Raw genomic sequence first — 27,706 nt, 5'->3', positions numbered from 1 at the left:
TGTGATGTATGCTACATTTACACATTCTTACTCAAAAAGAGCACCAGACCAAGTTTTCAAAGTTTGCTAGTTCGTTGCTAGTTCGTTTATGTGTTTGTGTCGCCTAAAAGTAACAAAGTGATTCTAATAGTGATAGTGATTCCAATAGTAATAGTGGTTCCAACAGTAATAGGCCTTTATTTTAGATTTTTTCCGTTCAGTTTCGAACAGCAGTTTTCGAAACTGTTTAGTTTCCAGAAGATTCCTCTGCAATCGCTAAGTACAATCGCCCAAAGAACACAAGTGCAGTTAACACTGACCTATCACGGCAATATTTTTGTTACAGTTAAGTACTATAGGAACTGTATTTAAAACAGAATACATTTTATTCGTAAGACCTCAACAATGAACATTCATAGACCTAAAAGTATACAATCAGAAAATCAGAATCTTCGGCATCTCAGTCAGTGATGACCACCAACCATGCAGAATACTGAATAAAACAAAAACGGTGTAAGTAAAATATTTAATTCACGAACATACACACACATACATGTACACACACACACACACACACACACACACACACACACACACACACATATATATATATATATACATATATATATATATATATATATATATATATATATATATATATATATATATATATATATATATATATATAGCTAAACTAATTGATCAAAGCATATTTGAATTCAGTCTAGCAACTTGAAGTAGAGAAAGACAGAAGTTTCAAGAAAGAGGAGGTTCTAATAGACGTTGTTTAAGACAAGGTAAAAGCAAAAATGTATTTTGAGCTAACCGATCACCAGTGTAACAAAACGACCTTACCCTTGAGTATTTGAAGGTTATATTTATTTCGTTGACTAGTTATTACGGTTGAGCAGCGACATCTCTCTTTTCAATTTTAAAACGCCATGTGTTAAGTTTAAATGTCTTGAATGACTGGTATTAGCCCTGTATAAATAGTTTTCGCATGATCTATTCATGAAGCATTAAAGGGCTTCCATTAAAATATTATACAACGCCTACCCTTTCACTGATGGATTTAACACCTGTGTCAGTTTACGTGACCTGATAACCTCATAACTAAACATGTTTTTTTTCACCCAAACCTGCTAGCTTTTGAACAGGCATTATCATCTTTCTAAACCTAATATCCCCTATCTGCAAAAACCAAAATAAAATTAAGGCTCACACTTGACTGGCCTTAGATGTTTGCTTACACAGCAGATGTATTTTTTATTGATATCTGTTACAAGATGTTCCAAAATGGTCGCAACATACAAGGTCCACTGCAAAACTCGTCAACTACAAAAGTACCAAAGAAACTGAAAATTAAACTGATTTTGAAAGTAAGTCTAACTTGATAAAAGCTGCTCGTATCATAGAAGAAGTTTTTTGTCACGGAAAAGTAAGCCAGTCTCCATAATTAAGGCATAATAAATGCATACCGGTTAGTGTGTGTGTGGAGAGAGAGAGAGAGAGATTATGTCGGCACGCGTTTTTACAAGAGTACAGTCACCCTATGATCAAGATTAGTCTCTGTGATGGTATATAATTCCAATTATAACATGTCAGCACGAACGATAAATTTCTTTGCGTAGATGGTAATTCCTTATTTCCATCTGTTTTTAAACGGGGGTAGGGTGGAGAGGAATATAAATATATAATGCTTAAATCTGAAGGAACATCGTCAAATGGGTGGCCAGTTCTGTTTATTGTAAGATTCATAGGAACAGAAATGTGAAAATTCTCCATCATGCTAATTCAAAAGATATATGCGGTTGACGCCAACCGGGACACAAAAAAGGTTATAGCAGATGTATGTTTGAGATGGTATTCCTAACACAGTAATTCGGATGTTTGTATGTACGAGGTGAAGTCAAGGAAAATGAAATATGATGATGACAGCAGTGAACATTGCTGACTCAACTACCATCGCGTCATCCCAAGTTATGAGAGCATTCCACCCACGCCTTTTAATATAAAATATAAACAACAGAAAAACATACCAGCTGTAGTTAACGCATGATACAACAACAGTGCAAAGTAAGTACGACATAATATAAAAGATAACAGGGCTGCATATATAAATGACTTACTATACCGTTATAGATTCGTTTTATTCAACACTGCTCCAAACAGGATTCCTACTTGTATGTTGGCTGCAGGGTAGCAAAAACATGGTACCTATATGCATACACGTAGGAAGGGTAGGTCTGGTGCGAGAAACGCGCCCACGCCTTATCTTTTAAATGTGTTGATGTACAAATGGAAAATTAACATAATAATAATAATAATAATAATAATTGTAATCGTCTTTTATTACATTACTTTTTTCGGATCTCTCTCTCTCTCTCTCTCTATATATATATATATATATGTGTGTGTGTGTGTGTGTGTGTGTATATTACGATCGTGAATGATACAAGGAAGTAAGGTCAACCATTTTGTATACTGCCATATAGGTCATTCAGACTGCCATGTATGTTTATAAACGAAATGACATCTTAGAGTCAAGGTCTTTGAAACAAGCGTATTACCTGAAATAAATAGCAATTTAATTCGTGACATCGCAGCATGTAATGGACACTGGTCATGAAGTACGATACTTTGTTGAGAAATATGAGTATAGCGAACCACCATCAACTCACACTCGAATATTATATATTTCCCACGCGGTATCCGGTCAATGTATTGGTGTGCAGGGGTGGGTGGGTGTTGCATTTAAAGTTCTAACAAATACAATGGTAGTGTAATAATGTGGCTTTTAGATCCGCTGTCCAATTTTGGTTTTCCCAATAAATCTTCCCCACTGGAAATGTTTTGCACACGTGTATATCTGAAATTTCAGCCAATTCGAGTTTGCGTGGAAATTCGCATCTCGAGTTGGGAGCTGCAGTACTGTGAGATCGTGGCCAGATTGATATACCCTGACAACTGTATGCTCATTTTTTGCTGCCTGTAAATCGGTTACCCGTTTTGAAATTACCAGTTACTATCGGTATGGCTCCGACTACTTCTATATTACGCTAGTTAAGCGGTATTTTGATGATTTCATCTCGCAGTTGTTGCTCCGCTTTGATTATATTTTCAAGTCGGTAGCTTTGAGAGTCGATCACAGCTCTTCTATTAATACTGTCACCTTGAAGTATAATTGTTTGATAGGCTGCCTTGTCCTTGTGCAAGACTCACATGAACACGCACTTCTAACCAATTATCTTTCTTCACTTGTACAACTGCCATGCAATCGAAGACAATATCTTCATGGGAAATATTAATGTTTCCAATTATAATCCGTTCTGAATACGCCCCTCCTTGGCTTATTTTAACGAGCGTTTTTGTTTTTGTCCAAGAACTATTAAACGGACAAGAGCATCTTCAAAACCTTTCTCTCCTTTGTTGTGTTAATGTTGGTTCAATATAATTAACAGAATTATCACGAGTTAATTTGTTGGTGACTTCAGCTTTATCGTTGTAGAAAAAGTATCTGAGTGTTTTCAAGACTGCTGGTGTAGTCTACTACAGGTGTTTTCGCGTGCTAATGCGATGATTCCAAGATGGCTTCGAGTTGGTACTGGCACATCTGGGAGGTTCCAATGGTTGATTTCTATTTGACTCATGACAAGATTATACTTACATGTATATGTGGGTCTGGTAACGCCATGTTCACGCAGTTGTTGGTCTACAGGTAGTACTAATATTACTACCCTTACTCCTACCTCGTGGACAGGGTACTAACATGAGCATATAAGTGTCAATGAAGCAAGCCGGGTGTGATTCACACCCGGCGTTCTTTTAGCCTAATAATAATACTTTGAACATATTCCTTGCATATAATCAAATAAATTGAGTAGTCCTCTTATTTAATACCGGAAGTATCGAAAATCGTTGAGAAATAGTTGTAAAATCTCGTTTACCTTTTTTAGCCGATATTTTCGTATAGATCTTCCGCCATATTAGTTAAAATAATGATTACTTCCGTTCTCAGCCTCGTTTGTTTGTGTGCCATATAAGGACATTGACGCCTTATTTGGAAATGTAAACAAATCGTAGTAAAAATTTGGCGCCGTTTGGGTCAGAAATTCCGCGCATTAAAAGTAAATACGGTTTATCGGCAACTTTAAAATTCCACCAAGAAGCGATTATTCGCCACTTGATTGATAATAACATAGCGTAGAATATCCAAATATGGTCTCACAAGCCTTAAGTGGCAGGGTCCAGTTTCGTAAATTGGCCACTGGCAAATTTCTTAACTTAAGGCTATGGTGTGACTTTTTCAGCTATCATTGTTTAGTATTTATAGATATGGATATATTTGTGAACTAGGTGTTTTGGGCTTGTGTTGTTCTTGAAATTGATGTCAGACATGTACACCTTCCATAGTTGCTCTGCAGTATGTTAATAGTGAAATACCAATAGTTGGCTAGGAAGAAGAGCTAGCCTCCCATAGCAGTAGACACGTGGGTTCAAGGCAACTAGAGCATCTCAAAAAACGGCTTGGATGACAACTATTCTGAATTGCATCAAACTATTTAGTAGACAATGTTTTTCAAAATTTTCATCCAGGGAAAGGGCTTACGTTTGCACTGTGAGCACCACATGCTGTCAAAAATGGCATTTGGATGTGAAAAATGCATGTCTAAAATAGGGGTTGGGGTGCATAAACCTCTTCTGCTGTTAACTGCCATTGACTTCTCTGGTCAAGTGAATACTATTCTTATGCTTTGTTTTAATATAGGTATCTAAAAATATGGACCTTTTTGACCTCACTTATGTATTTGATTTTTTATGATTTTTTTATACTATGTCGCTGATTGCGGCATTAAATTTGTACATAAAAACTGGCCACTGCCCCCTTAAGGAAAATTGATAATTTTTTGATGGTGCAGTCAGCCACATCTATTATACTTTTTTGCTTCTTTGTGTATATTTAAATAATTTTTATGCATTAACTTTATTATATCTCCTTCCTTTTTCCATATATCACTTAGTGTTGTATGTAATGCTCTTTGGAGAGGGAGGTAACTGTGTTTTGTACCTCCATGTGAGAACTGTTTACATCATGACAAAGTAGCATATTTTGGACTTAACTTACTAAATATGGGAAGAAAATGGTAACCATAATGTATTGTCTTGCACTTTCTTTTAGCTGTCAAGGTTTTGCACCCCTATTTTTATGAATAATATTCACATTTCAATACAGACACACCTAAACAATTGCATAGCATGTCAACATGTATTCTTCAAAGTAATTTAACTCCACAGGAGCAGATAGAATTCAGAGGAATCATACATAAACATAATGTTGTGAATATTGAATGTCACCAGTGGAACGGTCTTAGAAATAATGATGCATATGGCATATTACTTAATATATTTTGGTGAAAAGAATGAAAGTTTTAGCACACCGACATAGTTTCTACCTTCATGACCCCACTCTGAAGTTGACATAAGAGATTCATATCTCACACTTGGGTGATAATAGAAAATGTTTCAGTGTTATGTATATATCTTGAAATTTCTAGGTTCAGTTAACAAAGGGGGAAAAGCTTAAAATTAAGTGGCAGCTTCATGCATTTAACAATACACATACAGTTTCTCCTCTGAAAGTCTTATGTTTTCACTGAATGTTAAAAGTACATCAATATCACAGGTTTCTTTTCTTTTTGCAGGTCTCAGTTTGCATGGTAAGAGATTAGGATTAATCGGTTAGTCATGCTGAAAGAAACAATAGCTTCAATCTCATCCAGATACTCATTCTGATCTAAGTGCACAAGAGAGTGACTTTGACGGACAGATTTAGCTTCTGCAGGAGTTGTTTTATGGTACGTGCTTATCAAAAGCCAAGCCGGTGAAATGATTTTTACCTTGAACTGGATTTTCCACTAAAAATATTTGTTCTATACCTTATCTTATTATTTACTATGATTTTGTAAACTCCAGAAAACATTAAAGTCAGTTGTAAGTAAACTGGTGTCTGAGAAGAAATTTCTCTGTTAAATTGTACTGAGTAATTTGTATATGTATGGTCAATTTCATTGGCTGTGTATCAATGAATTTATTTGATATGTCACTTTGTAAGTTTTAGGGTCCCATACATCAGTATATCAATATTCCAGCATTGTCTAATGTTAATTGATTAAACTTTGACTTCTCCAGACTAGCTAGACTTGTGTTGCGATTACCCCCCCCCCCCCAACACACACTGACACAACACTGATGCTGCTATTAGCATCTCCAGAATGATAATGAAAAGTTAGGAACCACTTCTTTTATATCAGTCTAAGAGTACTTCTAAAGCACATGATTTACTTAAATGTGTGATTTCTTGAAGTTTGCTAGAAGAGTTTATAGAAACTTTTCACTTCTGTCACTGACACCGAACATAGCATTTCTGTCATTCCCTCCTAAAATTTATAACTTCCAGATCTCTTCTTGACATTCATGAAACATTGTAAAGGAATTTTGATTTTGTACTGATGCTATGGTGGTAAACAAAGACCAAAAGCATTGTAGGTTGCAAACAATTTGAAATCTTTCAAGAAATGCAGTCAGTCATAATTCACAATGTAAATAATGCAGTGCTTTTTGCCGCAAAGAGGTAACTTTTTCAAAAGCATAATACCATTTTTAGTTTTGTGCACAAAAAGTTTTCCTTTATACCATTGTACTAGATCATGTTTAAATATGTGATATGTACACAACTTTTGACATAAACCATTTTCAGCCAAATTCTTAAGGTGGCAGGGTCCAGTTTCGTAAATTGGCCACTGGCAAATTTCTTAACTTAAGGCTATGGTGTGACTTTTTCAGCTATTACTGTTTAGTATTTATAGATATGGATATATTTGTGAACTAGGTTTTTTGGGCTTGTGTTGTTCTTGAAATTGATGTCAGACATGTACACCTTCCTTAGTTGCTCTGCAGTATGTTGATAGTGAAATACCAATAGTTGGCTAGGAAGAAGAGCTAGCCTCCCATAGCAGTAGACACGTGGGTTCAAGGCAACTAGAGCATCTCAAAAACGGCTTGGATGACAACTATTCTGAATTGCATCAAACTATTTAGTAGACAATGTTTTTCAAAATTTTCATCCAGGGAAAGGGCTTACGTTTGCACTGTGAGCACCACATGCTGTCAAAAATGGCATTTGGATGTGAAAAATGCATGTATAAAATAGGGGTTGGGGTGCATAAACCTCTTCTGCTGTGAACTGCCATTGACTTCTCTGGTCAAGTGAATACTATTCTTATGCTTTGTTTTAATATAGGTATCTAAAAATATGGACCTTTTTGACCTCACTTGTGTATTTGATTTTTTAAGATTTTTTATACTAGGTCGCTGATTGCGGCATTAAATTTGTACATAAAAACTGGACCCTGCCCCCTTATGTACAAAAGGGGTCACAGCGAGAGTCTCGCGTTATCTGTCATGGCAGACAGGGTGAGGTTAGTGTAACCATGCCAATTTATTTTATCGTGTAAGGGCTTAATAAATTCAAAATAAGCCAAACGTCTTTCACAATGTGATTATACTTATGTAGTAGATTTCTATATTGTTTGTTTTTCTGACTTTAGTGATGATTTATTTTGCTCCATTACATGATATGGGATCAGTTCGTAGCCTCAACCACAAGAAATCAAGTTCAGGCTACGACATCGTAGCTAGTCTACAGGCAGCTCAAAATCGCCATCTGTGTTGGCATACCCTGTCAGCCGATACAACATCTCATCTGTAAATTCAGCAACATTGTCATTACGTGGCGGTTCAGAATCCATCACGTATATATAACGATAAATCTTAAGCAAAATCGCCAAAGATGGTGAAATGAACTCTAATCGAATTTCATGTCAGACGACTTACGATACCGTGACTTCAAAACAACATCGTTGATATCTGCGTGAGATGTTTGCAGTTTTCCAGTTATTCTTCTTGAAAAAAACACAAACTCGAATGGGTGAACACAAAAAACAACCCGTTGATTATATCAAATATATGGGCTCTGCTGGCAAACCTGGTCAGATCCATATCCGGTCGCTGAGCTTGTGCGTCTGTAAATGTCAGCAGGCATTTCTTATATGTCCTAAGTGTCGTTTCTATCGTGACAGTGTACAACCAGTAAGAGCTTGCGGAACAGTGAACGAGCTTTTCATTCCGCGGGTGCTTCTACAACTAGTTTCTGCATATTAGGTCGTCCATCCGAGTTTGCAACCGTAGCTTTAAATAAAACAACGGTGGCACGCAAACACTTCTTATATTAACGTGTTTAGGCTCTAATAAACAGTAACAAAGAAAGAGTGAAAACGACAAGCTTTGAAAAAGTCAACAAATAATTTATTTCCCTGGAAAAACAGTGTAAAAAATGAAAAAATAAGAACTTACGGTTTTAAGAAAACAAGTCCAGAAATAATCTAAGAATTGTCCACGAATTAAATTTTAGAAGTCCTAGTAATGAAATGTTCTAATGTTCTAATGAATTCAAGTTCGAGTCCCGACGAAAATTCCAACACTGAAGGCGATGACATATACTGTAGCTAGTATTGTGCTGCTGTGTCTACAGTTCCTTATTGTTTCACGAACACTATTCCGGTGTTTGAATAAAATTTCAAGAACTATCTTTGTTCAAGAATTCTGTATGAGCACTCTGTGGTGAGCATGGAAAACGACTGAGCTAACGTGCCTCCGGAGCCCATAAACAACAACATTGCATTGCTGCATCCACGGAACAGGTTATGAGGCATTCGAGTTCAATAAATTAAATATGTCATCGGCGACACGATCATCGCGCCAAAGGGTTTTCGGTAGAACATAACTATGTTTGTTTGTCTCCAAACATAGTCTTGCGAACATCTCTGCCAAACCAAATAAGTGACAGAAGAATCACACACGAAAATGACGAGGTTCCTGTCAAGTTGCTTTCGATACTGCGTAATTCCAATTGAAAGTTGGATTTAGAATTTGAACAGCGGCGCCGCCATAACCAAGTCTGGCCGATTGATAGAAGCATGCGGATTAAGCTGATGCGAAACATACTGGATATCGTCTGCATGTTCGTTTGCGTCCTTGTGACGCAACAAAGACGAGTCAGCGGACCACGATAAAATGTCAGTGTATCTTGCGAGACCCATTTTCGTCATAGCAATGTCAATGTTGTCCAAACATGCATAGATTTCCTTTCCATTGACGAGATGACGTACGCAGCTAAACACCTCCAAGATGCCGTTGTTGATAAATCAAATATTGGTATCGGCGTCGTAATGATAACAGGGTTCGGACGCATAATGACGAGATGGCTGAAACAACTACCTAATATGGGGCAAAGAAGTGTATGTTTGTCGGACCGTCCAGGTCTATCGGTGGCGCTGAGGACGTGAGGTTTAACAAGAAATACATAGCGGTGATATCGCTGCTGAGTGAACAAAGTTATCTGGGTTGACACGGAGGAAATAGCTTGGTAAATATAATATCCTTGAACAAAATTACTGCGGGCCTTGAGCACTATTGAATAATACGACTGGACTCTGCTTACCTGTCAAATCCTGAAATGAAATGAACTCTCGTATAAAACATCAAGCAGCATCTGCATTTATTAAAAAGCTGAAGTGAATCTCATCATGACTTAAATGGGATCTGTCCTACACTCGAAGAAAGAATCGCCAGATGGATTATCAAAGGAGGTATGAATGCCAAGATTGTACTTGGAGGTAACGCCTGTGAAAAGCGTAGTTTCCGAGCGAACTTCGTATGCGATATACTCGAGTCATCGCAGTTATTGGGATAATGACGCTTACTTTACTCAAACCAAGAAGATTTTTCGTGGATGTTTTGATGCGATGACCCCAGATGAAGTCAATAGGCTGATCTTTTGTTTCTCCCACGTGATCGGATGCGCGAACTGACGTACAAATACACGTTAAGCCTCATATATGTTGAAAGCGGATACAGGTAAGCAGAGCCGTTAAAATCCAAAAGAATCAACAAGTTTTGCAGATCATTTAAATGGATCTATGCACGTGGACCGTGCCTGGGTTGGGTTTCGCAGGTGGATCTAGGCAAATAATTTCTCGATGTTGTTACTGTATTGTTGGTAAAACACTATGTGCGGCTTCGTCGCGGACATGTCAATATACATTGTGATCCAACTATCGTTGAGCGCAACTATCGTTGAGCGAGTCAACCGTAAACTTGCCGAACGAATATTCGGGTATCAATACGCGCAGAAAGCATTGATGAATCGCGAAGCAATTTACGACCAGCCTCAGATCGCAAACCAATGTCGCAAGTTGATGATCCGACTTAGGTCGGTCATAGCAGCGGTGAATATTCAATCCATGCGTCTAATTGGGTTGAAACCTGCTGACACGATTCGATAGAAGAACGTCGCGACACAGAACCGTGAAACTGTTTCCTAGCCAACTGCAATAGGCTCACTCGGAAACAGTATTGTTAGGTATGTGTATGCCCCAGAGGAGCTGGAATGAGATCAACATTGTCGTACTGATCATGTATGGTCTGTCGATATGCTTAAATCTCAGACCCCTTTTCTAAGTAAGGCTTGCCAGAACATATTTTGGATATTTTACGCTATATTATTATCAATCAAGTGCGAATAATCGCTTCTTGGTTGAATTTCAAAGTTGCCGATAAACCGTATTTACTTTTAATGCGCAGATTTTCTGACCCAAACGGCGCCAAATTTTTACTACGATTTGTTTACATTTCCAAATAAGGCGTCAATGTCCTAATATGGCACACAAACAGACGAGGCTGAGAACGGAAGTAATCATTATTTGAAATAACATGGCGGACGATCTAAACGAAAATATCGGCTGAAAAAAGTAAACGAGATTTTACAACTATTTCTACAATGATTTTCGATACTTCCGGTATTAAATAAGAGGACTACTCTATTTATTGGATTATATGCAAGGAATGTGTTTAAAGTGTTATTATTAGGCTAAAAGAGCGCCGGGTGTGATTCACACCCGGCTTGCTCCATTAACACATATATGCTCATGTTAGTACCCTGTCCACGAGGTACGAGTAAGGGTACTAATATTAGTACTAGAAGACACCTAATCTTGTTAACGCTTTAAACGCTGTCAAGATTTCGTTCGGGACAGGCATAGCAAGGTTGCTTCCCCTATTCCATTCCTGAACCTTTGGACTAGTGAATTATCGATTTGATTACTAACACGAAAAATACAAGCCTTTATAAACAAGATGAAAAGACGTTTATCGTATTTTTATTATCAACATTTTGTATGACATTTTTTAGTTATACTTTTTTATTTGATCGAACATAAATGTGATCTTAAACCGAATATTTGATCTTAAACCGAACATAAATGTGATCTTATTTGAGAATCGATACTTTGCTGAATGATTTTAAAAAAAACCCCACAGAAACAACAACAACAACAACAACAAACCAACAACAACAACAACAAAACAACAACAGCCAAGAAGCAACATTTACAGTGTTGGTTTTTAAATGCAGTTAATTTAGTGATGGTGTTTGTCTGCCATGGTCATGCTAGGCGCATGTTGTGTCACATTTTTGTGTAAACAATACACTGTATGTGTGTGTTTGTGTGTCGGTGTGTGTGTGTGTGTGTGTGTGTGTGTGTGTCTGTTTGTCCTACAATGTTGATACGACCATCCATTCATGAGGAGTAGTGGAAACGAGATTTTCAAGGAGGCCGCTATTGGTCGGCCATATTGGATAAGAGGTCTTTTGGTTTAAACCTCCATCAGTATAACTTTCTCTTCAGGTGGAGTTGCTGCTAGAAGATTTCCAAGATGGCTTCCGTGGCGGCCATACTGCAGTCAGATAGGCACCATTTTTTTATTTAGGGTTAACTATACATCATAAGAAGTCTTTAGGTAAAAACGTCATGTTGATACGACCAACCATTCAGGAGGAATAGCGATAAAAATATTTTTCATGGCCACGGAATGTGACATATTGGATTTGTGATCAGCACCATTTTCATACAGAGCCAACTAGACTATGGGAATAATGTTTATTTAAAGTTACATTGCAATCCAATCACCCCCTCCCCGCCTACGTCAATATATCCAAAGACGACAGGGCGATGATCGCTATAATGTTTTAGCAAAGGCAACTCCTGGTGATCACACCAGCAAAAGCAATGGTATTGTTTAATGAGTTTCAAAATCTTCATATCAAATGAACAGGAGTTTCAGTAAAAGAGTTTGCATTACTAAATGACTTTGAAATAATCCGACGATCAAACATATAAAGAATGCGGGATGCCTCGTGTTTTGTCGCAATGGCTTTATGATCTCACCCAATTAAGACAATCTAAATGTCTGAAGGAATCCGAACACTTACGATATTAAAAACTGCCAAAATAAATAGCTAATATTTTTTCCTGGCTTCTTTGCGCTACAACGATTTCGCGAAAAATTGTTAAAAGAAAAATTATGGGCAAAAACAAGCTTCGAATTGTATGCTACTATCTTGAATTAATGTCTGATTCGAGCTAAGGTTTTGTACCGGCTTTTATAACAGACCAGGACACCAAAGTATCAGTTGATGTTCAGAGCGGGTGTCTTGTTGGAGTGGTTCGGATTATCTCAAAAACCTTTACTGATTATTCCAATCGACAGAAATTAAAGCTAGAGTAGAAAATCCCGAAATGATCAAGATCCCCTTATCATAGGACGGATTGTTGTTATATGCATCATACGTTTTACTCTATTTATTTTTCTGACGATTTATAACATCACTTCATCTGAACGTAAGTTGCGTTCAAATATCAACATTTAATGAAGTTTTATGACGCATTCGATTACCTGAGACACAGGTGACGGTGACGCGTGTGCTTGGGAGTCGTTGACGTCGTCAATAAACGTTATTTCCTCTTCCGTTGCTGTCGGAGCAGTCATAATTTCCTCTTTGTCAGCCATCAGTCAGCCTGAAAAGAGTTGTTTTTTTCTATAAAAATATACAATGTTATTGAATTGATTATTAATTTGTGAACACAATTTTTAACACAGTTACAAAAAAGAGATGCTTTTATGCATGCATCTATGTTTGTATGTATTCATCCTGGGTTCGAATCTCCGTAGAGCACGAATTAAAAATTATCTAACCTGTATGATAGTATTATTTTGTATTAAAATATTAATTCTGCCTACTATTATCAAGCATTCTTCTATAGAATCCAGAGAGAACACTTCCGTTCTGTCTGGTGTGTCTATATATATATATATATATATATATATATATATATATATATATATATATATATATATATATATATATATATATATATATATATATATATATATATATATATATATATATATATATATATATATATATATATATATATATATATATATATATATATATATATATATGTATGTATGTATGTATGTATGTATGTATGTGTGTGTGTGTGTGTGTGTGTGTGTGTGTGTGTGTGTGTGTGTATGGATGGAGAGATGGAGAGACAGACGGCGGCTGGATTATAGCTGGATCGATGCCTGTAGAGGGATGATAAGCCACTGCAACGTAAACCAGGTTGTGTCGTAAAGATAGACTCTTTATTCATCCTATTTTTAAATCTCTTTATTGCATACTTGGTTGCTTTTTGCTTGGATGTTGTTGGTTTTGTCTTTTTAAGGTAATCTGAGCATATAATTGGAGCATGCTGAGAAAACGAGAAGGCTTTTACAAACAGTCTGTCACTACCTTTCGAGGACTAGTATTATAGATTTGTCTTTGGGTGTGTTTGTGTTTGTTTATGTTTTTCAAACTTTTAAGTAACTTTAACAGTTGTAGTCATATCGCTACGATGTCTGCAGTGTGGCAGTTTATAGTGACGTCTAGCACTGGAACATCATGCCGCAGACATGTAGCATCATGCCCCACCCAGCCACATTATCCCTGACACCAGGCCTACCAGCCCGAACACTAACTCTTAATGCTGAGCGCCAAGCGAGGCTGCTGTTAATACAATTTTCACAAGTCGTTGGTATGACTATGCCGGGGTTCGCACCCGCGACCTCCGGATTAGAGGCGGAAATTCTTGACTACTTAGGCCACCAGATCAAGATTTGTCTTTGGTGTAAAACAAACGACGGAATCCAAGGGAAGCCGCCAAAAAGGGGTTTGTGACTACTATTTTTTGGAGTGGATGCACTGTAGAACTAAAGACTTAGACATTGGGAAGCAAGTGTGTCCAAAGTGACGCATAAAGTTAATTACCTTGTTTATTAATAGGCCTATAGGGTAGAAACAACTAAGCTGGAACGCACTTGTAGGACTCACGGTACTAATTCAGTTCCCATAGTAAACCTATGCAAACACCATGATATTACAAATTCAATAACTTATAATTTTTGAGTGCTCATGATCAAACCTATATTTATCAGAATAGATGAAACCTGGATGTCAGCTTCTGTGTAGAGGAAAGGATATGAGCCGCGACATTTTCTGAACCTGCATGTGTTTGAAACATGTGCTTTCATTTCCGCACCAAAGAATCAGGAGCTAATATTTGGAAAGAGTGTTCCAAACTCAAGACTGTTAAAGGACTGAAATTCCATCAACAAAACAATGTCTCTATATTTTTTCACTTACAACTAGGGTAAGCTCTTAAAAGATTATTTTCCTTACAACATAACTTGCATTATTAACCAATCCTGGTCAGCCAAACCAATATACTCTATTTTATGTTCACCCGTTTCCAGGCTGGTTCCCATTTTTCCATACCATTAGTACCCTGTGTCCTGTATGGACGAGCAACACCAAGTTTAATGGCAGCAGCTACATTGCTTCTGGAAAAGCGATGTTATGACTTAACTAAAGCATTATGTTGCTGGATTGATTTCACTTTTAACGCTCATTGCCTATGGCACAAATGAAGAAATGAATAAAAGATGTTAAGCTACTGAAAAAACGTGAATCAAATAAAGTCTGTTTTTCAGAGGGCTGAAATCCCACATTCCTGAATATAATCCAGTATCCATTCCGATCTGATACCATGATAAAGGATGTTAATTTGACTGACCCCACAGCGTCCCCCTAATGCTTTTGATACACAAATCCTTGAATCAAAATTGTGTAAACGTTTTAATAAAAACCCTATACATATAATAAACAAAACATTTATGTAAACGATTATCTGTTCAAAAGAATGGAGATAATTTAGTGGAATATGAAAAACAGTATGCATACGAACCTTAACATGTTAACTTTATGGCCGTCACAAAATCACACGGCAGACTGAAGCTGTTCTTTTAGTATGAGAACCACAATTAAGATAAAAATGACGAAGAAAGATTAGGCAAATAGTAACAGAAAGCATATTCACGATGCAAGAAAATAGAACTTATTCGACAGCAATAAGAACTGTACGAAGCCATTTTCACTTGGACGTATTTTCAATTCCAGAAATGAGTCATTGCCACCTATGCAATAACTATACTGAAATATTGACTAATTCATCTTTTTGCTCTATAACAATGGAAACTGGAATGGATGGAGTTTGTTTTTCTGTAGTTCAAGGTTGTGACCTAAAACTATATTAGCAGTTAAGTGTATGTTGTGGAATCGATACGGTATTCTGAATCGTGACGAGAGATGAAATGTTAGTTCCTTCCAGGAAGTTATATGGAGGAGAAATTAAGTCTGCATTTATCTTATTTTAAAAGGACAAAGCTTCCACAACTGAACGTAAGAGAGACGACAGTAATAACAATTAACGACCCGTAAGAGGCTGGATGAGAAAGAGAGGCTATTATAATTAGCAGCAGTGCGTGAGGAAACCAGAAGGAACAAGTCCGATAAATCAACCCCACAAATCTGTGTTGATACTGATGGACGATGTTGTGGGTCTGATGTCACCTGTTCATTAATATGTGCAATTTTGCTGCATGCAAATGATTCCGGAACAAACTCGCTTACACTTTAGACACATACCAGTAATTGGTAATAGCCATATCAAGCGCGAAATTCAAAATGGCCACATGACAGATGGTTGTACTGTTACAGATGGATTTATATGTCACCAAACACATGATTTGCTCAGGAAATATAATCGACATGTCACTAAAAGAACCCTTCAGCCGACGGTAGCTGTACAGCCACGAGAAATATTCGTAAGTGTATAACATGTACACCGATGTGTGCAACCAAATATGAATGCAGATAATTGCAGCTTTTAATGAATAGGTGATATCAGCCTCTCACCCGAAAATAATATCACCATGGGTGAAGGGCTGATTTATCGGCCTAGAACAAGTCGACCCAACTAGTTGCTGAGTGCAATCTGCAGAGTGACCCGCAACCAGACATCAGGTTGGGCAGACATGCCTGGCAATTAAAGTTTGAAATGCTCACTCGATTTCATGATGAAATTTGCCGTATATTTTGGAAACGGGACTGCTAATTGCATTTTTAGAACTTTAAGTTAATTTATATTTCTAGTAGAAGTGTATCCTACAATTGTATTTTCTTTATCTAAATAATTAAATTGTTATCTTCTGTATGCGGGGCCTTGTGTTGCTCTATTGTATATCTTTGCTCAGATCTCCATTTATTCCATCCATTAGTTTCATATTTTATTATTCGCTCGAACCAGGCTATAACAACGCGGTCAATCAATCACTAGGCATCAGTAACCACCATTTAAAGGTAATGAGCCACCGCGCGCGCACACACACACACACGTGTGTGTGTGTGTGTGTGTGTGTGTGTGTGTGTAGACTCAAGTTCTATCGCTTTGGTCTATATAATACTGGTTTCAGCGACATCTTCATCGATTAAAAAAGCATAAAAGCACCTTTGAAACCACTGATTCAGTGAATGTATTAACTTATGGTTAAACTATACCCATAACCAAACATCTGATTCAACATGAACCATGTCTCTAGATGACGATAGTTGACAATGACTTGTAGATTCACAATCCATATCCACCAAGGCATTCACATGGCAAGGTAGCTATTTATAAATATTGTAGATTCAGACCCAGGTCACAGCAGTAGCGGGTCCAATATAAACACTCTGATATAATCCAGATCCCTCCCAAATTCAAGTATTTGTACATTCTTCTGGAATATTTCTTAACTTCTATCTATTCTGAATGCAGTACTAAAACAGCTGTCTGTTCCCTGAGGATGGATATCATGTTACAAACAAACTTCAGCCTCAATTGTTGCCTTAATTCTTCACTGCTTACCTTCTGTAGATTGATATTAGATTTTGAGGTTTATCATCGCGCACCATACAGGAGTCCCTGGAATAGACTGACGCTCAACTGGGCGTAAAAATGTTCAAGATAAGTCCATTTCTTCTATTTAACAACTGATTCTTAGAATAGACTGACGCTCAACTGGGCGTAAAAATGTTCAAGATAAGTCCATTTCTTCTATTTAACAACTGATTCTTTATACCATCTCTGATATCCTTCGGCGATGACAAGATTGTCAGACTAGTTCATCTAATGGACATATTGGATGTCAGATTGGCACTATATTCACTTAGGACAGATTAGACATAAGAAGTGTTTTGGTCAAAACTCAGTGTTATATTCGTCATTCATTCAGAGGGAATGGTGACAACAAGATTTTCAGTACGCCGTCATAGCAGCCATATTGGATACACGACTGACGCCATTTTCTTTTAGGACCAACTAGGTATATAAGAAGTCTATTCGTGAAAACCCCATGCTGATATAACCATCCATCTTGGAGCAGAGATAATAATACTTTCAAGATAGCTACACTGGAGACGATATTGAGGGTTAGTTAGTTTCTCTTATGACCAAATGGACAAAATAAGAAATATTCTGATGAAAACCCCATGTCATAATCATTTTCCATTCAAGATAGCCACATAACTAACGTCAAATCAGAGACTTTGAATTTAAGATCAGCACAAGATACTAAGATGTCATTGATTGAATTGTACATGATGATATCCCCACAGAATTTCAAGATGGCCACTGTGAAAGTCATATTAGACTTCATATTGGCACACTTTTCATTTTTGTGAAAACCCCATGTCAAAATAACGTTCTGTTCAGAAGGAGTTCCGATAAGAACTTAAGGATGGCTCCCGTGGCGTCACTAGTGGACTTCATGTCGGTTCCATTTGTATTTAGAAGCAATCAGACAGCATAGGGCGTCTTTCAGTGCAAATCCCATGTAGCAGTAACGATAACAAGATTTCCGAGATGGACGCTATGGCGGTCATATTTGAACCAGATCAGCATAGTTTTTATTAATGACTAAGTATAAGAAGTCTTTTAGTGAAAACTCCATGTTGATACTACCATCCGATCAGGTAGAGCAGTGATAAAAAGATTTTCAACATGAACACTATTGCGGTATATTTGATTTGAGGGCATCATTTTCATGTAGGCCTAAATGATTGTGAGTTGAAACCTTTATGGCAACCCTCGAAGCAGTTTAGGAATAGTAGCTATAACAAACTTGTGCTAATTGACGGACGGACGTCGGACCACATACCATCCTGACGTCAGACCACATACCATCCTGACATCAGACCACATACCATCCTAATATGCTCTTCTGATACATGACCATAAAAAGGTGTTCGATGTATTCGCAAATTCTAGGTCAATTCATGTTTCGTAAATAACCGAGATGGTCCGAACGGCAGGATTAACCACAAAGTTGCGACTGTCCTTACGTGTGTAATATACGCTGGTTAGACACTCAGTCCACTGGTTAGACACTCAGTCCTTAAGTATCTCGATGGAATGCACTCAATGTCTAGTTGAGTTGTAGTCGTTTGCGTGTTTCGCACTGATCTTGTTGCGAATGTGGCTCTTGTAGTTAATTATTCATTCGCTTTTTTAAATCAAAACTTTCTTCCATCGTATTGAATAATACAGATTTTGCATGTCAGGAAATAGATAGATTGCATGTTTAGCTCAACATTTTATCTTCTGATTGACTCTAGAAAAAGGTTAACTCCAGTTGTCGAACTTCAGAAAGATTTGGTATTCGGGATAGGTCTAACAGACATAGCCCTTCTAATGTGAATGGAGATCACGATTGTTCATCTCCCAGTGGTGGAATAAGCATAAACTTATGGCTAGCTTTCTGTTTATGTTTATTCAGTTGTAAAAAGGAACACATCATTTTATCACAATAATAACAACACTAAAACAGAGGGAAAAAAATGAAACATTCTACACGATGCTCTCTGAACACACCATTTCTTTCCAAAATATTTTCCACCATTAGGTTATATTATAAATCAGAGGAGATGACATTTACTTATGTATGGTTATCCCCTGACCCATTTTTGTATGCCAAATCCTATAAGCTGAAAAGTTATTTAAGGATTGTTGCTTACCATTTCTGTTGGTGATTCAGCAAGGGCGTTATCTTTAGAAAATTTTAGTTTTGCTTACAATTTAGTCGGGGAAGAGGAACGGCTGTCTGCTATTTTCGATCAAAGGTACCTGGTTTCGAAGCTAATTTTATGTCATTCGTCGAACAATGAATCTCCCAGATTAACTTACAACCCTCCACACATCCCAATTACTGTAGATGCTTGGAATAATATCTGGCAAATTTATGTTATTTCCATCTTTGTTTTCTGTAGATAACATCAGAGTCATCTCAACTTATGATCAAGATCAGTTTGCATATATATGATTTTGATGTATACCTAAAGCAGACATAAAATGCATTTATCCAGTTATGAACAGGATACCTAGTAAGAATCGCCTATTAGTAAGGACCAAGATAACCAGGGCAATGTAAAAAGACATACGACAGCCTTTGGTCTGATTGGGAGTAAGCATGGTTAGATACGACATCGGTACTATTCGACAGCTTGTTGTCGTTGCTTCTTGGAGCCAGTTTGCAGTGAGATATGGATACCGCAGAAACATTGTTCGGTCCAAATTCCGTCTAAATATCTGGCACTTCAGTAAATAAACGAGGCCAAGATGCTAGTACTGGCAGTATTAGTCAAGAAATTAATTGAGCGAGGAATGATTCAGAGATCCAGACTAATACAAGATTGATAACAAAAATATTTCCTTGACATACATTTAAAGGAGTAACTTTTCACCTCGAGGCCCCAAAAATACATCATATCATTCTGAAGCATTGGCTCTATAGACCATTCTTAATGAGATCCTCATGAATATTAATGTATCGCGAAAACGAGGCTACAGTAGGCAGACTGAGAAAAAAATATGGCGTCTTACTGTACATCGAGTAACGATCTGAGCTGTTTGCCAGATATTTCTTTTACATTCGTTGAGAATTTCATCACGGGTGTCTCCAGCAGTTCAAGGAATGAACAGATGACAAAAGGATTCAAGTATTACAGTGAGGGATATGTCCATTCTCTTAAAGGTAAGTTGATTTACGTCCTATCTTGAGTGTACTTTTTCTCTACTGCACACAAAACACAAGTTAACGATATAGAAATGAAACTATTTAAAGCATATTTTTTTTTCTGAGTAGGTCTGATTTAGATGTACAGCTGTCAGTCAGTACTGTGGTCAAAACACGCGGTCAAAATAAAACATTTACAAAACGTGCATAGTGACACAAACTGCCCTTTTAACCAACCACGCCCCCTTCCTCACCAATAGAGACTTTGTGGTGCGCTTTAAATAGTTTTGGGTGCATACCTTGCATTTTAATATGTATCAAAAGTACACAACCTGACATTTTTATATTTACCCACAAAACAGCAGGATTATTTGTTCAAAGCTGTTTTATATCCATTCATATATATATATATATATATATATATATATATATATATATATATATATATATATATATATATATATTTTTTTTTCAAAGAGCACCCTGCCCCCAAATACACAAATTGGTCCCTTATTTATGTGAACTTCTTCATTGTTCATTGATTATAATTATTATTAGTTTTGTGGTGTTGGTAGATGGATGAATTTAACACCCAGTATGTAACTGCACACATTAGATCAAGTAAACATAATAGGGAATAATCGTGTCTAAACAATATAACATTTTGTCATTTTATGTATGGGATATTATGTTAATCTGTTTGTTAAACTGAGTTTCTCTTTTATTTTCATTTTATAGAGATGGAAATGAATGCCTTGTCAAGGGACGGTGTTTTAGATCACAAAAGAAGAACGAGTCACCACATGTTGTTGAGGTAAACCTGTCATTTTCATTCATATTTATATTATAAATTATTAAAATTATATTCAACATGCACATATATTTTTAATATTTCAACACTTAAAATATTATCGAAATTCAGATCTTGCATAAATGCTGTCTACGATACAGTTTGGCCATATCATATTTCTTCAAATAAACTTTCCAGGACTGTCTATTTTCCTAAATTAGGATTGCTTTTGGAATACAAAATGAGTATGCTGTAAAGAAAAGAAGAAAAGAAAATTATCCGATTTGTATCCTTTTTAAAAGAAATTTCAACAACAAAAATTTGTAAAACCTGCTTAAGAAATCAAGGAAAATAATTTGTATTGCATAAATGACACCCCAGTGTGTAGGAACATTTTATTTGAATAAGAAACAAAATCACCTTTTAAATTATTGCGATTTATGATTTTGGTTTGTTTTTATATAAAAAAAATAACTTTTTTCTTCTAGAGAATGAATGACAATGTCAATCTGTACCCAAGTGGCATAATTGTGAGCCCATTTTGTCATTGGCTTGCTGCAACTCCTGATCGTAAAGTCTACAACCCCAACATGACCCCCCCTTATGGTTTGTTGGAGATTAAATGTCCAGTTGCAGACACTTTACTATCTCTGAAGTACCTTGCGGTCTCTAATGATGCCTTGAAATTGAAGACAAACCACAACTACTACTACCAAGTTCAAATGCAGTTGGCAGTTACAGGACTGGAATGGTGTGATTTCTGTGTGTGGTTGGAAAATGACTTTCATGTTGAGACTATTCTGTTTGACAGGGAATTTTGGCAAGCTGTCAAGGACAAGCTTGATCTCTTCTGTTATAGATTCTACCTCATTTAGTACGTTCTCCTGTTTGTATATATGCATATGAATGTTTTGTAAGATATATTAAAATGAATTTTCTATGCCTTTACATTATTAAATCATTCTGACAACTCCAAGCAAAATGGCTGCAAGTCATTTGCCAATGTGGACTTTGTTGCATTGCTTTTAAAATCTACTTACATAAATTGTCAATTTTAAATTCAGCGTAGCTGGTTTTGCTTACTATATATGTATATAGGCCGGAACAGTCACCCATAGATGCATTATAGAATTGTGTATCATTTTCACATGAACCCTTTGAATAATTGTGTGTGAGTGTGTATATATATATATATATATATATATATATCGACATACACACATCTTACCAAAGGTATTTGCATGAAATTCAAGATGTCATTGAAATATTACACGATGTTACTAAAGGTGTTTTAAAAAAACTTGTATATTACTGAAATGTTAATAAAATGAACAAGATTCACACATCTAAAAGGTATTTGCATGACAAGATGCCAATGAAATGTGGCATGATTTTAAGGTCTAAAAATAAACTACTGAAATGTCAATAAAATGAACCTTATGTGGTACTTTCATAATGTCTCAGTATCTTTGTTTTCATTCACAAGTTCTACATGATACTTCCATGTCACAAAATGCTATTTCTTTTGTTTAATTAGTGGTCATTTGAACAAAGTCAGTACATTTGCTACTGTCCACAACTGATTTATTGACCCAGAAATTGTCAAAGGCACCACAGACTGTAATAACTTTGTATTCTTTCACCCTCTTAATGTATCTTTACACATGTATCCTCAGGCTTGCAATTTTTTGATTGGTTTCCACCTGGGAAGCTGTGAACTACCCATAACTACACCGAAAGTGTGGTGTTGCAATGGAAACACCAGTACCTTCTAAAACTTTATGTAAAACAAAACCTTTATCTGCCATGATTTGGTCCCCTGGTTCTAACAAATCTATAAGCCCTGACAGCTTTGTGATCTCCACATCACTCATGCATCCAGAGTACAAGGAAGACACACGTGATTGCACCGTGTGGGGCTATCCCTACCAAACCTTTTCAGGTGTTGTGAGTTTTGTAGTTTGAATAAGTCTTTGATGCAAGCACTAGAGATGAGGGTCTTTCTGTAAATATTTCTGTGCAGTCAATAATAATTCTACTTCCTGGGTAGGACAGTTGAAAATCGAGAGGCATATTTGCTTGAACCTGCTCACAACTTGGTAAGAAATACAAATAATTTGTCCACATGATTATTTTCCGACTTACAGAATACCTGTGAATATTAAATCGAACAGACATATCTTCAATCGGAAATCCACATCTAAATCTACACAAAAACATGAAAAGTTCATCCACTGGGTCCATTGCCTTTTGCCGTCCCCTGATGTTGATGTCATTCCCTGTGCTGTAATATAAGCTCTTCATTCTAATTGCAGTAGGTTTGGTGCTATTGAAGAAGGTTATAAAAACCTCATATGTGGGAAAACCAGTGTAAAATTCTATCATTTCATCATCATCTGTAAATCTGTTCAATCCAAATTTCTCCATGTTTATTTTTGTTTATTCAAATCTTGCAGTTGCCTTTCCTTCTCTTCCAATTCTGTTACTGCTTTCCTCAGTCTCTTCTCCAGCTCTGTAATTTTACTTTTGCATGCTATATGCAACTCACAGGATCTGAAGAAGATAAAATAATAATGTAGCTTTTCATCAACATTTGTTAACTATAATGGAGACAAAAAAATATAACTAGTAAAGTTACCAGCTTCACTATAATTTAAAATTATACAAGAGTTTTAACAGAGGCTGCTTTCCACTGATTGTCTGCTCTCTCTCTCTCTCTCTCTCTCATACACATAAACACTGTGTCATGCACACACCATGAAATAAATGTGTAAAACAAAAGTTACAAAGCTATGGTTTGATTAAATATCAGTGCCATCTGGAGGAGAACAGCAAGCAAAATAAACCCCACATAAATCAGGTCTTTTCAGAGTAAATAAGAGAAATTATGCAGTGATGTTTTATCAACAGCTTCATTAATTCTTATCCACTCTCTCTCTCTCTCTCTCTCTCTCTCTCTCTCTCTCGTAATTTCATTCAACTTGTACTCTCATCATTTTCATTGTACTGGTGCTATCTCTCTTCTCTATCGTGGTCATTTACATTCTACTTGTATTTTTAACGAGGTAATAACTTTACTTTTTCTGTACTTACTACTCCTACGCAAAATTCATAATTTCTTATAAAAATGCGCTGCTTGGAGGTACGCCCAGTTTTCGATGACCCCGTTATGTGGAATGGGACTAGGGGTAACATTTTTAGAAACCTGTCATTATAAAACACACATACATACAATCATTTACTTCATCGACAGAATCTATTTTGCGTTTGGAATTCTTATTCTTACATCATTCATTTGCAAGAAAATATAAACACACCAACAATCATCCAGTTTCTTACCTTAAAATTCAGCCCCTCATCACGACGTATTGCAACAATCCATTTTCTACGAAGCTCCATCTTCTTCACTGATGGGATATGGTGGAAGCTTAAATCTATGTGAATTCTAGCATTCCCATTGCACAACGGAACACAACAATAATTGTCACAATAATTGTCACGATTTTTTCTGTTGCCGGTATCAACTGTGGCAGCCATGGTTGCGAGGTAAAATGAAGCTGGTGCCTATATTAGCCTCGTTTTGGATTCGCTGACCCAGGGTCACATGAATATATGAATACATTCTAAGAATGGTCTATAGGACACACGGTACTAATTATATGGAAAAATGGCAACCAGCCTGGAAATGGGTGAACCTAAAATAAAGTATATATGGGTTTGGCTGAACAGGATTTAGTACTAATATTAGTACCCCTACTCCTACCTCGTGGTCGGGGTACTAACATGAGCATATATGTGTCAATGGAGCAAGCCGGGTGTGATTCACGCCCGGTGCACTTTTAGCCTAATATCAACAATTTGAATATATTCCTTGCATATAATGAAATAAATTGAGCAGTCCTCTTATTTAATACCGGAAGTATCGCAAATAATTGTAGAAATAGTTATAAAATCTCGTTTACCTTTCTTATCCGATATTTTCGTTTAGATCGTCCGCCATATTAATTCAAATATTGATTACTTCCGTTCTCCGGCTCGTTTATTTGTGTGCCATATAAGGACATTTAGGCCGTATTTGGAAACGTAAACAAATCGTCGTAAAAATATGGCCGGGTTTGAGTCAGAAATTCTGCGCATTTAAAGTAAATACGGTTTATCGGCAACTTTGAAATTCCACCAATAAGCCATTATTCCCACTTGAATGAAAATATCATAGCGTAGAATATCCAAATATAGTTGGCAAGCCTTACATAAAAAAGGGGTCACGGCGAGAGTCTCGCGTTATCTGTCATGGCGGACACGGTGAGGTTAGTGTAACCATGCCAATTTATTTTATCGTGTAAGGGCTTAATAAATTCAAAATAAGCCAAACTTCTTTCACAGCACGATTATACTTATTTAGTAGATTTCTACACTATTTGTTTTTCTGACTTGAGTGATGATTTTTTGGGCTTCATTACATGATATGGGATCAGTTAGTAGCCTCAACCACAACAAATCAAGCTGAGGCTTCGACATCGTAGCTAACCAGGATTGGTTAACAATGTAAGTTTTATTTTAGGAAACAGAATCTTTTGAGAGCTTATTCTAGTTGTAACTGAAAAAATAGAGACATTGTTTTATTGATGGATTCTCATTCCTTTAACAGTCTTGAGTTGGAACATACATTACTAAATTTTGCACATTACTCTTTGGTGCGGAATTGAAAGCACATGGTTCAAATGCCGCGGCTCATATCTTTTTCTCTACACAGAAGCTGTCCAGGTTTCATCTATGCTGATAAATATAGGTTTGATCATGAGCACTCAGAAATTTTAAGTTATTGAATTTTTAATATCATGGTGTTTGCATAGGTTTACTATGGGAATTGAATTAGTACCTTGAGTCCTATACTGTAGTCCAGAAGGTCTCAAGAAATATCCGATACGCGCCAATGTAACTTGAAATGAGACCACAGATTCAGGGACATACTGTTGCAAAAACAAGCGTCACCTAATTTGCAAACATATGCTTGAGACTGAGTCTCCCAGAAGTTCGACACCTGAAGTTACGATGTCGAGCCAGGAATGCAAATCTGTCTTCTGATCTGAGCAACTCGATATGTTGGCGAACCCGCTGATTTCAGAGATCGAACGAATAACCACAAAAACCCAGATTCGCAACAAAATCAACGCGAAACTCGCCAACTACTGCAACTCGAATGGGCATTGAAAAATATCTAATCTAACCTACCCGTTGCATTCTTATGAAAATATCAGTCAGTCATCAGCTTTTCACCTGCGCCAATATTTACCCCAGTAATTACATTTTATTTCTATTTATATTATTATTATTATTATTATTATTATTATTATTATTATTATTATTATTATTATTGACTATTATTAAGTTTCATAATTCTCTTGACATCTTTTCTTTAGAACCTCCATACATAACTCTGCCGGAATGTATCTTTAGCAAATCTTATAGATGGAGTTGATTTCTTGTCGTGCTGTGCTTCCGTCCATTTGTTCACAACTTGGATCAATGTCAAAACACGTTGATTGTCTATGTGACAGACACAGTAACCTGCTCGTTTATCATTGTTAGACAGATTTTTATTTTCGTATCTATTTTGTAAATTCCCTCCTAATGAGTCTAACATGTAGGAGACCATATTTGTTCGTAGTTTTTGTGTTTAGTGTAAGTTTCGTATATGCAGGCTGTTTATTCCCCTGACGAAGAGCCTATTTGTGCCGTGATCAATATATTAGTGAAGTGGAATGAAAAAGAGATACTTTGATAATCTCTGTCAAATTGTAGGAAAGAAAGGTCTTAATAAAATCAGGTTAACACGCTCCTTCGTCTGTTGTTAGGTTCATTCTAGCATAACTTTCTCATTAAGACAGCCATAGTTCTAATCTCAGCTCCAGTACTGGATCGACAATTACACCAAGAACAAATCCATGCCTATAGAAAGTCTGAAAATGAAATTAATGCATATATCAGCTTAAGAAGTTTGGCGAAGGAATAGCATACAATGAAGATTTCTCATACGTTCTGCTCAAAACTTCTGAAAGTACCTCCAAAATATATTATTTATTAAGTTTTGCGAAATTTTGATTTGGAGGGAAATACATATTAAATGGATTAAAGTTTTGTATAAACTCTTGAGAGGATAACAGTTATGCCTATATAGATTTAATTTTGTAATTAAATGTTCAAATCACGTGTTAAAACTGTAGGAAGCTTTCGTTAAAAACGATACAAAATTCTCAAGTAATGCATAATCTTACATATGGATTCTTTGGGATTACGCAATATTAAAGTGCCATAATTAACGAGTATAATAAAAAAATTAATAATCCGATCACGGTGGAATTAATGATTTACACGAAATGTATGCCGTATAAACAACATTTTCAGCAAGCGGGAATCCCTTATCTCAACAGGTACTCTATATTGGATTTGAGTTTTGTTAGCAGCTTAGTGTATTTATTCCACATATACATTTCTTTACTGATAGAATTTTAAAAGAAACCCTGAATTCATTAAAAAAGCCAG

General features: G+C 36.4%; 1 protein-coding gene across 1 annotated transcript in view; it reads right to left on the bottom strand.

The window, feature by feature from the left end:
- The window catches only part of LOC149806390 (band 4.1-like protein 2), a 324,157-nt gene that overhangs the window by 217,985 nt on the left and 78,466 nt on the right, over window positions 1-27,706 (bottom strand). The window contains exon 2 of the mRNA XM_089952640.1: window positions 12,832-12,953. Coding sequence (XP_089808766.1) covers window positions 12,832-12,945 — 114 coding nt within the window. The 5' untranslated portion in view covers window positions 12,946-12,953. The remainder of the gene's footprint in view (window positions 1-12,831; window positions 12,954-27,706) is intronic.

This window comes from Sinohyriopsis cumingii, chromosome 1, assembly GCF_028554795.1.
Source record: "Sinohyriopsis cumingii isolate HCF-2022 chromosome 1, ASM2855479v2, whole genome shotgun sequence".
Classification (NCBI taxonomy): domain Eukaryota; kingdom Metazoa; phylum Mollusca; class Bivalvia; order Unionida; family Unionidae; genus Sinohyriopsis; species Sinohyriopsis cumingii.
This window is presented reverse-complemented; position numbering and strand designations above follow the sequence as displayed.